A 12,848-nucleotide genomic window follows, 5' to 3' on the forward strand; every position below is an offset into this window, starting at 1 on the left:
CATTTTTCTTTAGTGCGTATTTTATATTCTGCCTCTACTTCCTAGTAAATTGTGATGAAAAAATTTTATATACTGTATAATGCATTTTATTATTATCTCTAATACTTTTGCAACATTTTTTTTTTAAACTATGGTAGAGATTTTTTTTTAACTTTTTCATTTTATAATTTTTTTCTCATAAAGAAAATTCTCCTGTAGCTCGTAGTCTGTCAATATGTTTTTTTTTTTAATAAGTATGCACTAAAGTTATGTTATATCTTTTTGTTATTTTATAAAATGTAATTTGTACGGTGACAAATGATTTTTTTATATACATATTTTACATTGAAATATTCTGTAATGATGGAAAATAAAATTGATGAGTGTCAAATTTAGAATTATACATAATACAAAAGTTTTCGGAAGTAAAGGAAACTAGATAAATTGTTTTTCTTTTATTCTACTCATTTTCGGGGGTTTGGGGTGTGTTTAATTTTGTGAATTTGTGGAATTCCTCCAAAATGGTTGAAAGTAATCAACGAAGAAATTTTTGGGTGAGTACCATCAGCTGTTTCGTCTACCTGGAAAATATGTATGTATGCTTATATATTATACCCTATAGCTCATTAAATGCGATTGAATTTTTGGCCAAAATGGAATTTGAGCATGGAAATGGCTTTTGTACCATCATCATTTGCATTCGGTGAATTAATGTTGCGATCGGATGTGGCAGAGAGACCCTTCTTCGCGGAAAGGTTCAACATACGGTCACATAAGGAGCCTCCCGATCACATTTATAGCATCTCCAGGCGTTATAATTAAGTTTTCTTATTAAATATATCGAAGTCAATATAGTAGGAATCTGAAAATGTTGTATGTTGTGTTATAAATTAAATTCATATCTACTGAATGGTATGTTGGTGAGATCTCATGTGAGTGTAGTGCTTGAGACGCCATACATAATTCCCTGTGAGCTTTTTTTTCCTCATCTTTTCTTAGGTCTTCACCTCTTCATTCACCACCCGAATGAAATGTATGTGACATGAGGGAAGAACATTATATATAATAAATTTAAATTGTAACATTAATTTCCACTTCACAATTCCATCGATTGATCGTGTCAGGTGCTGTGGACTTTTCATCAGTGAGCAAGATCATGGGAATTTTCAAAGATTTTTTTTATCATAAGAAGAAGAAAGAAATCACTCGAGGATCACCCTTTGATCTTTCGCATGATCGCATGTGAATATACTTTCCGAATTTAATTTCTTCAACTGCCACCTCTTTTTTTTCCTTGGTCGCTGGGGGCACATTTAGCACTCCCAAGTTTCACAGTGATATGTGTTGTGTCTCTTAAAATGTAACATTTCGTACAAATGTATTGATTTCCGTATCCACCACTTTGACACAAAATCTTCCCAGCAGCTCCCGGCGTATATGTGTGTGCATCATATATTTAATTGTTTATAATGTCAAACCTGCATAAAATTACAAATAGCAAGACGCTGTGTGTATTATATGTGCATTTAAATGGCGTTTGAGATGTGTATGATCGCGCGCCGTCTTTGCGAGACAACACCACGATCTTTTGCCGCATTTTCATTAATACATTTTCGCCCGCGAGACTCTGTGTCTGTATGATATCGCCTTTTTTTCCACCATGCCACAAAACACCACCCCGTGTTTCTACGTTACATACACTGTTGGACAATAAATTATGTATGGGAGTGTGTAATGTGTGAGCATAAGAATTCTCACATACGATCGCGTACGATCCCATGCGATCGTATATACCCACAAGAGGTCGACCATATGACTTGATATCGTATCCAAACATTGGAGTTCAATGAACTGATTGTATATTTTATTACGAATGTGTGTTTGAAACACACAGAGATACACCAGCTGGTTATGGGACTTAATCAGGCTATCTCTTTTTTGCAAAATACATTTTTTTGCCTTCTCCTCACCCATCAACTAAGAAGAGCACCATCGCCCAAACAACCACGATCATTCCTCCCCGCATGCGATCATAATCGCAACATAGCTTTGATAGAGTGAGATCGAGAGTGACGCGAGGATCGCTGATGATCGACAAGCATGTTTTTCGTATTGAGTTTTTCCAGCAGCCAACCATACCTTCCCTCACTGCACCACCTCGCGGTGGTTAATTGTGCGATTGCAAGAAGGTTTGTAATGGTGAGGTGTACCTCATACACATGGATGGAGGATCAACTCCACTGAGAATTCCACAACTCCGCACGGTGACAAATTAATTAGCAAATTTCCGTGAAACATTTGTCAGTGCGTGAGAGTATTCCATAGAGCGCTTTCACCTCATTTCCCTTCCTTGTCGGCGATAAAAGCAAATAAAGACGAAAAGAGAGGTGAAAAGTGGTCAATTTCGCGGGATTCCATCAACTCATGGGGCCATCGATTTGCCTGAGAGTCAATTTCATTTGCATAATTTAATTAAACATTGATCAGTGATGCTGAATTTAAAAATGGAAGTTAAATTGACTTTTGAAAAAAATATATGAACAAAGATTTTCAGATTTTCTGCCATGTTTCTGTTGAGATCAGTTGTAGTAGTAAAACTGCGGTAGACGTTGTTGTGAATAAATGATTAAAAATAATTTAATAAACAAAACAAATAAATAAATAAATAAATTGAAATTAAAATTAAAAAAATAAAAGGTTTATAGACGTTATAAATTACTATTGTTTCAAGAATAAGTTTTTATAAAATTAAGATGTTTAATTTTTTCGATTCTTTCTACTCCCATCATCAGGCCTATCAAAGTATTGGAAAAAGAAAAAAAAATTTAATATTTTTTTCCCAAAATTATATCTTTAACAAAACTTTTATTAACGAAAGTAGATCAATTTTTGAACTTTTTGCAAGATCAGCAATAGATCTCAGACATAGAGTTTTGTAAACTTTTAATAATAGATTACAATATAATATTTTTCAAGTAATTCCAATGAGTGAGAGCTCTATAAAAATACACGAAGAAATGTACACACAAATGCATTTTAATACACAACATACGAAAAAGCGATCACCAGTGATCGCACGATTGGTCACACCATTTCCTTTCGACGTAATGCTTCGCGGTGTGACTCAAGCTTTACGCGGACTTTTCAATGCAAATTCCATCAATTTGTCTGTGTGCAAGACAAGGAGTCAACCATTGGACTTCTCAATTTATATACAAAAAAAAATCCATGGCAGACGATGAGAAATTGCACCCTGAGAAATTACGCGCTACATTTGATTGCGCGCGCATTTTAGAGCTCACTTTTAATGTCCCTGCCATTGGTCGGGTTGATGGGTACAAGAAAAAAGAAGAAGTCACAAAACTAATAAGGACGGAAAAGGGGTTCATGGAAAAATTTGCAACAAGATTTTTATGGTTGTTTACGTGAAAAATGCAAAACAAGCCATCAAGTGCACATTATGGGTTGTTTTCACAAAAATTGGGTTAATCGCTGCCGGCTTATAAAGCAAAAATGAAAAATCCCTCCAGACAATTTAGTCATCGTGTGTCGTAAAAATCTGCTTGAGAGAGGATTCCTGAGAAAAGCGAAATGGAGGGAAAAAGAGACGAGGAATTCGATGCATCATGAAATATTCAATTCATCGCCTTGGCGCACACCACAATTTGTAAGATCGCCGATCATAGGAAGAATAGGAGTTGAAAAAGGAAGCGATGATTGATCCACAATGATCCACTGATATTTCATGGCTTATTAATGACTTTTCGAGTATTCTTCTGTATATCTCTATTCTTTTCACCATGCAATCTTCATATCATGTCGATTGGATCTTCGCACAATATCCATGATCTTCAAGTGATCCTCGCGAGTGTGCCAATTTAAATAAATTCAGTAGTTTAAATTGCTGCTGTATTTGAATTTGTACTCTTTGAAGCATTGAAAAAGCTGTATAACAATTTCCTAGCGTAGACGAACACCGCTTGGATCATAAATTCAATTACCTTTCTTTCCCAGGTATAAAACTTCGCTTGGTACCAGCGTGTTTTCACACAGTATTTTATGATCGTGTGCTGAGTAGGTGCAAAAACCCACACTGGGCGTAATGATAATTCTATAATGAAAAAATACCACAAAAAACACCCTCGCCGAAGGGACACATTTCATCACGAGAAAAGGGTTAAAAAGGATGTCAAAGATTTTTTTTTGAGATCATAAAAATTTCCTGTCGTAGTATTTTATGCTTTTTCCACATCGCATGCTTCAAAAATTCTTCACAGAAATGCATCATTCTTCCAAGAAGATGACAAAATAAGATAAATTTTTAGAACACGCTCCTTTTTTTTCTAGAGCATTTTTTGTGAGAAAGTAAGCAATAAAAGTGAATGTTATTACCAACTGTCGGAGAAAGGCAAAAAGGACAATTTCTCCTGGAGCTCCAATAAAAACTTGCAAGAAAAACTTGTGTGACAATTATTTTTTACAACACACAAATAACTTATGGCTTTATGGTGCGGGACCTTGAGGGTGAAATGCGCATTTTAGTAGAAAATATATTTTTCAGCTGAAATTCCACAAATTTGTCCATCTTTGATATCCACCGCGTAACGTATAATAAACTTCCACCCCCGAGATCACCTCTGGGTTTGTTAGCATTCCAATCCACTCAGAAAATTCCATCATTCAAACAAGGAATCTGTGGATGAAAATAAAGAAATAAAATTTGGAGAATCTCGTCTCGTCACTGCCCAAAAACTTTGTTGTATTTTGGACACGATCATCTTCGATCTCCTTTGCTTAATGCACGTGAGTTGCTCTGAAAGTTTGAGTAAGTTCTTGAGTGTCTTGAGTAGAAAAGTCAATCATAACGCGTCCAGTTATTAGAGTTGGTATACCACAACGCGGATGGGTCAGTCTATGCGTTGTAATTTAATTTGTGAGTAGTATTAGTAGTCAAAGTCGATTTTTTGTAAAATTTAGCAATTTGACAGATAAAAAAGCTTATATCTTAAGTTCTATTAGACCTACAGAAATTTCTTGACTAGTTATGGAAAGCTATTAAAATAAGCTATAATCTGATGTATATTGCGATACATTTCAAGGTCACCTCCAGAACACAAAATGGCGGATTTTTGTTCTACCAAAACAGTTTTTTGCACTTTTTGTCCACAAGGAATGGTTCTAGAGGTTTCTGATGTTTCGGAAAGTTATAGAGTTTTGCAAAACCTTTAATTTGATACCAAATTGAGCAAAATCGGACAGACCGTTCAAGAGATATGGCTCTTAGAACTTTTCAAATTCAAGAATTTTTCAAATGGCTATATCTTCTAAACGGAGACATAGATTTTCTTCATTTTCGGACTGATGATAGATATTGAGTCAGGCTACAACATATCAAAATTTAAAGGAAATCTATAACAGATGTTCGGAGATATTGCCCCTTAAAGTTAGGCAATTTTTGTTTTTTATTTTAGCGCCTCTTGCGGATGTTTTTGAAACTTGGAATGTTCTAGACTGTTGTAGGGCTTCTCAATACCTTTCATTTGTTACCAAGATGGTCAAAATCGGTCAAGCCGTTCTCGAGTTATATTGAAAAAACACTTTTTGCTTTAGGCCGCCATATTTGCTAAACCGCTTGACCGATTTTCAAGTATGAATAGTCGATGAAAACATCTCACTGAGCACTACAACATACTAAAATTTCAGACCTCTAACTATAAGGGAAGTGGTTCACGGTATTTCAAAATGGCGGACGGCGGCCATTTTGAATTTTGAAAATATGAAAAAATGAAATTTTACACCCACATTTCTATAGAAAACTTCAAACCGGAAGTCTCTATCTGTTACCGTTCTTAAGATATAAGGCAAAGTTTGGGCGACCGGCAGGACGGCCGGCAGGGCGGCCGGCAGGACGGCCGGCCGGCCGGATCAAAAATTTTCCACCACCATTTTCGTAATGTGGGAAGTCTAAAACGTGCTCATACCAAGTTTGAGCCCGATCTGAGGTGGTCGGTTTTTCCGATGATTACAATACTTGGTATGCCACGATTGTGGTATACCAACTAATTAATTGAATTGTTTTAAGCAATAGAGGAGAATTATTTTTTTTTATGGGAATCTTTATTCAAAGAATCATTAAAATCATTAAAATGTGTCTTAGACTCCTTTTAATCTTTGAGATTTTATAAGATGAGCGGGACAAGGAGACTCCTATTCTGCGATCAAGAAATCCTTGAAATTTCAAAAATTTCAAGAATTTTTTGGTCGCAGAATGGGACCCAATAAATTATTTAAGTAAACGTGAATAAGATAATTCTTAATAAATATTTAAGTAATTTTCTTTTCATCTTTTGTCTTTACTTTGATTCAAAAAATTTATTTAATAATTTTTATAAATCACTGCTCTTAAACAATTTACCAAAGATAATTTGGAGGATGCAAAGAGAGTTTATTTGTGGGTTTAGGTAGCACATGCCATTGGAGGTTGTCGGCAGTAAGAAGAAGGAAGGTCGGAGCAACATATAAAATATGTGGGCAGCTACAAGGGAAGAGCCGAAGGAGGAGGAGAAGTAGGGAGATTCCGACAAAAGGACGAAAAGGTGGACACAAGGAATACTCTTGAGGCACGTTATGACCATATTAGTGTTGTGTTTGGCAAAGCTAAACGCGCCAGACACAATGGTTGGGATTTCTTCCCATCCTATATGGTACGGTTTGGATTTGTTGGTTTTGTTCCATCCACCAAATCAGTCCTGAGTGCGCGTTTTGACATTGTTTTTGCCCACCCTTCATGGTTACCCATTTTCATTTAAGGTATTGTTTGCTAAAGTGTTTTTGCCCACTTGAGGAGTTTTGTGATTTTGCGCGCGTGCAATGGTTTGTCTGTGTGGCTAAATATTGACGAGATCCCCTTCAAGAAGTTGTTACACATCATAAGACTAGACCGCATCTTGCCTGATTATTTATTCTCTTGCGTCTGGATTACATTCCGATCGACTCTCTTTTGGCCAAATATCAACAAAGCGCCCGAGCCCAAGGAGCCGCGCGCATTTGTTGGACTTTTCTGCAAAGGGGAATTCATAGTGGCTATTTATGGTTTGGTGGAGTCTCTCTCGGGGTTGGTGATGACAATCGCGACTCCATGCTTAAGAAGTTATTTCTCTATATTTCAGCCTTTTATTGAACACTTTTTTTATTCGTTCTTCCTCCCCATCCCATTTTCCATCATCGATCGCATCTCTTGCAATCCTCGCCCAGCAGATTTCAACTCCAAACATGCCTCCCAAAATCGTGTGCCATTTGAGATGAATACTAAAATGCTTTTTGGCAAAAGATGGATTCACTGATTCAATTCTCAAGTGGAATTTTAAATCCCAAATAGTCCCCTATTATTACCCAACCACCGTGAAAATTACCAATGATTGCCTCTAATCCTCAATCAATTCCCTCTCGAGAGAAGGATAAACTCGCTGCTCCCAAAGTCATTCAGCTCCAACCATTTTTGTATGTAAATATGTCACAATTATGGGGCAGATTTTTTTCGCAGAAACACAAAAACGCTGGATCTGGACGCGAAACGGAAGCTAATCACGCGATCTTCGATGTCTGTCGAAGAGATGAGACAATGGCAAAAATATTTACCATGAAATTATTTAATTGGAATTGGCAATCGGCATATTTTGAATAATATTTTATATCTGACCTCTTTGGCGCTTTTTTTTTGTGTGCCGTTCTCTGTATCTTCCACCATCCCTAAAAACATTCCTCAGACGTTCAAAAAACATTTTTGTTTTAGATGAAAAAAAAAAGAGTTTTCTTGATTGCTAGACGATACAAAATGTGCTCAAATGCCGCGCAAAATGACTCCTAAAATTATGAATTTTGCGCAATTTGGTTCTTCTCAGAAGTCAAAAGCTACCATCTGAAGGAATTTATAAATCAAAATTATGGAAATTTAATATATAATTGCATTAACGGCAATGATTGCATTGAGTTAACATGAAATTCTATAATAATTCTCTGTCTGATGCATGACATATTAATTCTATTGTAGGCATTGAGACCGAAGGCCAAAAATATTATCCCGTGCCATGGTCCGTTATGTGTGTAAAACTCTTTGGGAGAGGGCTGTGATGGTTGATAAGCGTTGCCCTAGCGGTGCTTATCATGCGTTGGTCATTCTCTCGTGAGCCTTGATGCCGAGAGGACCGGTACGCTGAAAGAGGGTTGGCTATCACAGTCACTCTCAGTGTTAAAAAAAAAATTTAACGCCTACAAATTCAGAAGTGGGATACAACCAAATTGTATCCATGGAAGTGCGCGTAAGAAAGAAAAGTTGTGAAAATCAAGTGCGTAGCTGTGAAAAGTGCAAAAAAAAATGCAGTGACGTAATAAAGGGAAGAGGGATACGGCAGGCTGGAGAAAATCAACTCGTGGAGTGGCCTTATATGGGCAGTGCCGTGAGTCGGAAGTTATACAAGAAGGAATCCGATGGAATCTTCCTGGAAAAAAAGACATCGAGGAGCATCTTTTTGCACAGCAGCAAGATGGCGGCGAGCACATTTCCGAGAAATATGGGCCACAATGGCCATGGAAAAGGCGTGTGTGAGTGTCAGTGATAGAAAGTGAGTTCACAGAGAACCAGGAGGAGTCTCCTGCGCCCGGAAAGTTGCGTACGTGCGTGATGGATGCTGTGGTGCTCCGTAAGTGCAGTGTTGTTAACACCGCGGGTTTTGTGACCTCTGGAGGGTCTACAGGATGCCCAAAAGGGGGTCATCATGCAGAGGATGAAGGAGCATAATGTCAATCGCACGTCGACGCGCACCTGGCGTGCTTCAACATGTCGAGACATGTCACAATCTGTGACTCCGGGGACATCGTGTGAGACGGAAGGATGTTGATGTATGCCGGATAGCGGATTGTGGGTGTGATCGTTGGTAGCACGTGGCTAAAGTGGATCGCGGGAACATCAATGGTGTTACAGTGGCGGCGTACAGGGCTCTCCAAGGATGCAATAAGCTCTGTGGTGGTGAAAACAAAGCTCGGAAAAATCACTTTAATGCCGTGCCCCAAGTATTTCCACAATGGCTGCCATCCATTTTCAAGAATTGCCAAAGAGGATAAGGCGATGATTTGATTGTGAATATAATCTCATGATGGCAATTTAATGATCTTTTTGGTGAAGATTATCAGTAGATGGCAGTGTAAAGTGTGGATGGAAAATCTAACAAGAAGACGACCATTTAAAAGGAATTTCTGTTGAAAAATACAGAAAGGGGTTCCCAAGAGCCATATAAATCATCAGTAAGCAGCACCTCTGTGGCAGCGACTTAAGATGTGGGTACGATGAGCCGTTAGGGGTTAGATTAATGTATCCGATAGACAAAAGGAGAGATTTCACACGAGTTCTTTTGTGAAATCGGATGGTTGAGTGATGCAGCAGTACTAGAGATTTCATGAAGCTCTAAGAAATAAGATGATAAGGTGTCATCAGCCAGTTCACCCACATGAATGTCCTCAGTGAAATCAGCTAGAAATAGCCACTTGTGACAAACAGGAGAGCGTCCACAAGGAGTAGCATCTTGGGCGGCATGCTAATCTCAGATGCCAGGAAGAGGATCAGCATGGAACCGGACGAGTGGGAAATAAAACTCGGTGAGTTTGTTCCATGTTTTAATTATTTCTGTAGGTTAATGGCCACATTAATTGAGGAAATGGCCAAAGAAGAACGGAAATAATTGAAGAGTAGCTATAATGCATTAGTGTGGACCCTAATGCAATCTGCTAGTGTGGACCCTAGTGGATAGTGGATGTTGGCCAAGACATTAGTGTGGACCCTAATGTGATCTGCTAGTGTGGACCCTAGTGGATAATGGCCAGAGCATTGGTGAGAGTCCAATGCCATCTACTAGTGTGGACCCTAGTAGATGGTGGACTAATTGGTCAGTACATTGGTCGGAGATCCAATGTGACCTACTAGTGTGGACCCTAGTAGATGATAAGGTTAACCAATACATTAGTGTGGACCCTAATGTGATATGCTAGTGAGGACCCTAGTATGCGAAGGAACGTAAAGAAATTAGTGAGGACCCTAATTTGAATTACCCTACATGCCACCCTACATAGACCTAAGGCGTTGCCAAGGGACGGCAACAGTGTCAGGGCTGGCCGAATTGTAGGCATTGAGACCGAAGGCCAAAAATATTATCCCGTGCCATGGTCCGTTATGTGTGTAAAACTCTTTGGGAGAGGGCTGTGATGGTTGATAAGCGTTGCCCTAGCGGTGCTTATCATGCGTTGGTCATTCTCTCGTGAGCCTTGATGCCGAGAGGACCGGTACGCTGAAAGAGGGTTGGCTATCACAGTCACTCTCAGTGTTAAAAAAAAAATTTAACGCCTACACTATGTTATTTTTTGCAGTTTTAGAGGCATTCTCAAAGGGTTCTGCAGAACTTCTAATATTTCTTCATGATTTTGTATCTAAATTTTAGCTCAATGAAAAACTATTTTAAATATCTTTTTGAATCAATATATGAATTTATATATTCAAGACAGGTTATAGTAGAAGGTATGTATTTTATTATTTTAATCTTTGGACTAAAATATATAATTTAAAATTGTACAGAAAGTAATTTCGACTCGTTTTGACATTTATTTAAATAAATAAATTTGCGATTAATAAATTAAACATTTTGCATTATTGCAGAAGCTCTCGACTTCCTTTGAACACTTCAGTATGCATGGGGCGAGATGCTAGATCCGACAGATCCAGAGCTCGATGATGAGGAGACCGAAGATGACGAAGATGAGCCTGGGTAGTAGCTACTGTAGGCCATTTGTTGGGCATCAGTTGAGGGTTCCCATATTCTCGAGTATGGTCCACCGCTGGATGGCTCCCAGCTGCTGGGTTGGTAGGAGGAAGCTGGGGCTGGAGATGGGGCGGGAGCACCGTAAACTGGGGCTGGTTCTGGGGGTGGCATGGGCATCATGGCCATTGGCATGGGTAGGAGGCCTTTCTTCTTCAGCAGATTGTGCAAAAGGAAGCCAAGAACAAGAGTGATGGCCAATTTGGACATGATGAAGGCCTTAACTGCCTTAAGGTGGATCAATCCCAGAACAATGGGCAGGACAATCTTCTGCTTGAGCTTCATGAGAAGCAAAATGGGGATGAGGAGCTTCTCCTTCAGATCTCCATTGCGAGCTGAGACAATGAAGCATTTTATTTCTTAATTTAAACAATTACTTAAGAGAATAATTCAAACGGTTTACCTCTTTGTGTTGGAACAAGGAAGTTGAATCCTTCATCGGGACGATAAGTGAGAACAGTCTGTCCAAAGATTGCCTCAGGGAGAGCCATTCGAAATTCGCTGGTGCTCAGGACACGACCGACGCGATCGAAAATTGCTCGATCAACGTTGTCTTCCTCAAAGGCTCGTGCACTTTTCTCCGCCACCCCCAAATTGGTATCCAAGTAGCAGAGTACCCTCCCTTTGAGACACTTGAATGTATCACCGCTAAAACAATCACTCATAATGGAGTCAATGAGCTCCTCACCGGAGTGAATCTGCAGCTGACGACTTTCAATTTCATTGTCAGCAATTGAGGCACCAAGGGTGGTGGCCACCACTAAACCACTAACAAGCACAACACTCAACACTCTCTGGATCATCTTTGGCTTCTCTTGCAACCCTTCTGCTGATAACTGACTGTCTCCTTGGCCTCTGTGCACGCCAATGGGCAAGACGAATCTGAATTTTGAGTGTCCATTGCTAAGACTTTTATACAACCGCTCCCATAAATTACATTGCTGTGTGCATTGGTTAATAAAATAACAAAGGAGGAGGCAACATGAGATAGATTCCAATTGTAGAAACTCCATTAAAATTCAATGCAAATCAATTTGGAACCACAATTGCGCTGCTTCGGAGTTTTCCACCAAATTCAGTGCGTACGCAAAGTGGACACTTCCAATGGCACATGAGGTATTCAGCCCACTCGGAAGTGGCGGATTCCAAACGGAATATCCGTTAGGCGTCACTTTTTTTGGATAAGGCGTCCAGCGGTGTGATGGTATTTCTGGCACGTTCCACATACAAAGATGTTCCAGATCCCTAATTTTGCCCACCCACGCAAAGGGGAACACAACATACAATTATGGGTAGTTTCACTTTCGATCCGGATTTTAATTTTAATTTATAAGCGGATTTGATAAGGATTTCCTCAAGAAAAGGTGAAATTTTATGATTTGGGATTGATTCTTGAGGTTGCGATTTTGTTTATATTTTAATTGATTAAAATTGTTGAAAAACTTTGTTTTTTTTTTTTTCAAATTTTAGTCAGATATTAAAAATATCCTGTAAACAAAAGAAGGCAGAATATTTGCTTACTCTTAAAAAGTTTAAAAAAAATTCTAAATACGATTTTATATTCTTTTTATTTTTTAACATTGTAATATAAAATTTGATTGTTGGCGGTCCACATGGGTCAATAGACCCGAAGACCTTAGGAAGGGGTGGGTGTAAATAAAAAAAAATAAAATTTGACAAAATTGGTATAGTCGGAGAAAGTTCTTGAATAAGCACTTCTAAAGTAAAATAAGGCAAACAATTAGGCTTGTAAATTTTTTTTTTCAATACAAAACTGATCTTAAATCATTTTTCTTGCCAATCGGATCAAGAGATATTAAACTTCTGAGAGAAAAGTTCTTTCAGCCAGATCTTGGCAAAATCTTCTGCTAGAATTTTTAAAAAACTCTCATAATTTATTCTTTTCAATTTTAATAAATAAGGAGTTTAAAAAATCTAATTTAGACCCATTTTTTGGAATATTAAACGACAATCGTTAATAAGTTTAAACCGTTTTAAAATATCTAT

General features: G+C 38.2%; 2 protein-coding genes across 3 annotated transcripts in view; both read right to left on the reverse strand.

Annotated features, from left to right (window-relative positions):
• LOC129786261 (transcription factor cwo) overlaps window positions 1–12,848 on the reverse strand; it is a 201,588-nt gene that overhangs the window by 55,394 nt on the left and 133,346 nt on the right. The window lies entirely within an intron of this gene.
• On the reverse strand, window positions 10,532–11,723 carry LOC129786270 (uncharacterized). Of its 2 annotated transcripts, none has more exons than XM_055821167.1 (2): window positions 11,245–11,723; window positions 10,532–11,176 (listed from the first exon to the last, which is right to left on the reverse strand). In XM_055821167.1, exons 1-2 carry the CDS (start codon window positions 11,642–11,644, stop codon window positions 10,707–10,709), a joined length of 870 nt encoding a protein of 289 aa, XP_055677142.1. In that variant the 5' UTR covers window positions 11,645–11,723; the 3' UTR covers window positions 10,532–10,706. The 2 variants fall into 2 exon arrangements, with proteins under 2 accessions (XP_055677142.1, XP_055677143.1); XM_055821168.1 differs by having other exon boundaries at window positions 10,532–11,164; window positions 11,245–11,720.

This window comes from Lutzomyia longipalpis, chromosome 1 (genome assembly GCF_024334085.1).
Source record: "Lutzomyia longipalpis isolate SR_M1_2022 chromosome 1, ASM2433408v1".
In the NCBI taxonomy this organism is placed as follows: domain Eukaryota; kingdom Metazoa; phylum Arthropoda; class Insecta; order Diptera; family Psychodidae; genus Lutzomyia; species Lutzomyia longipalpis.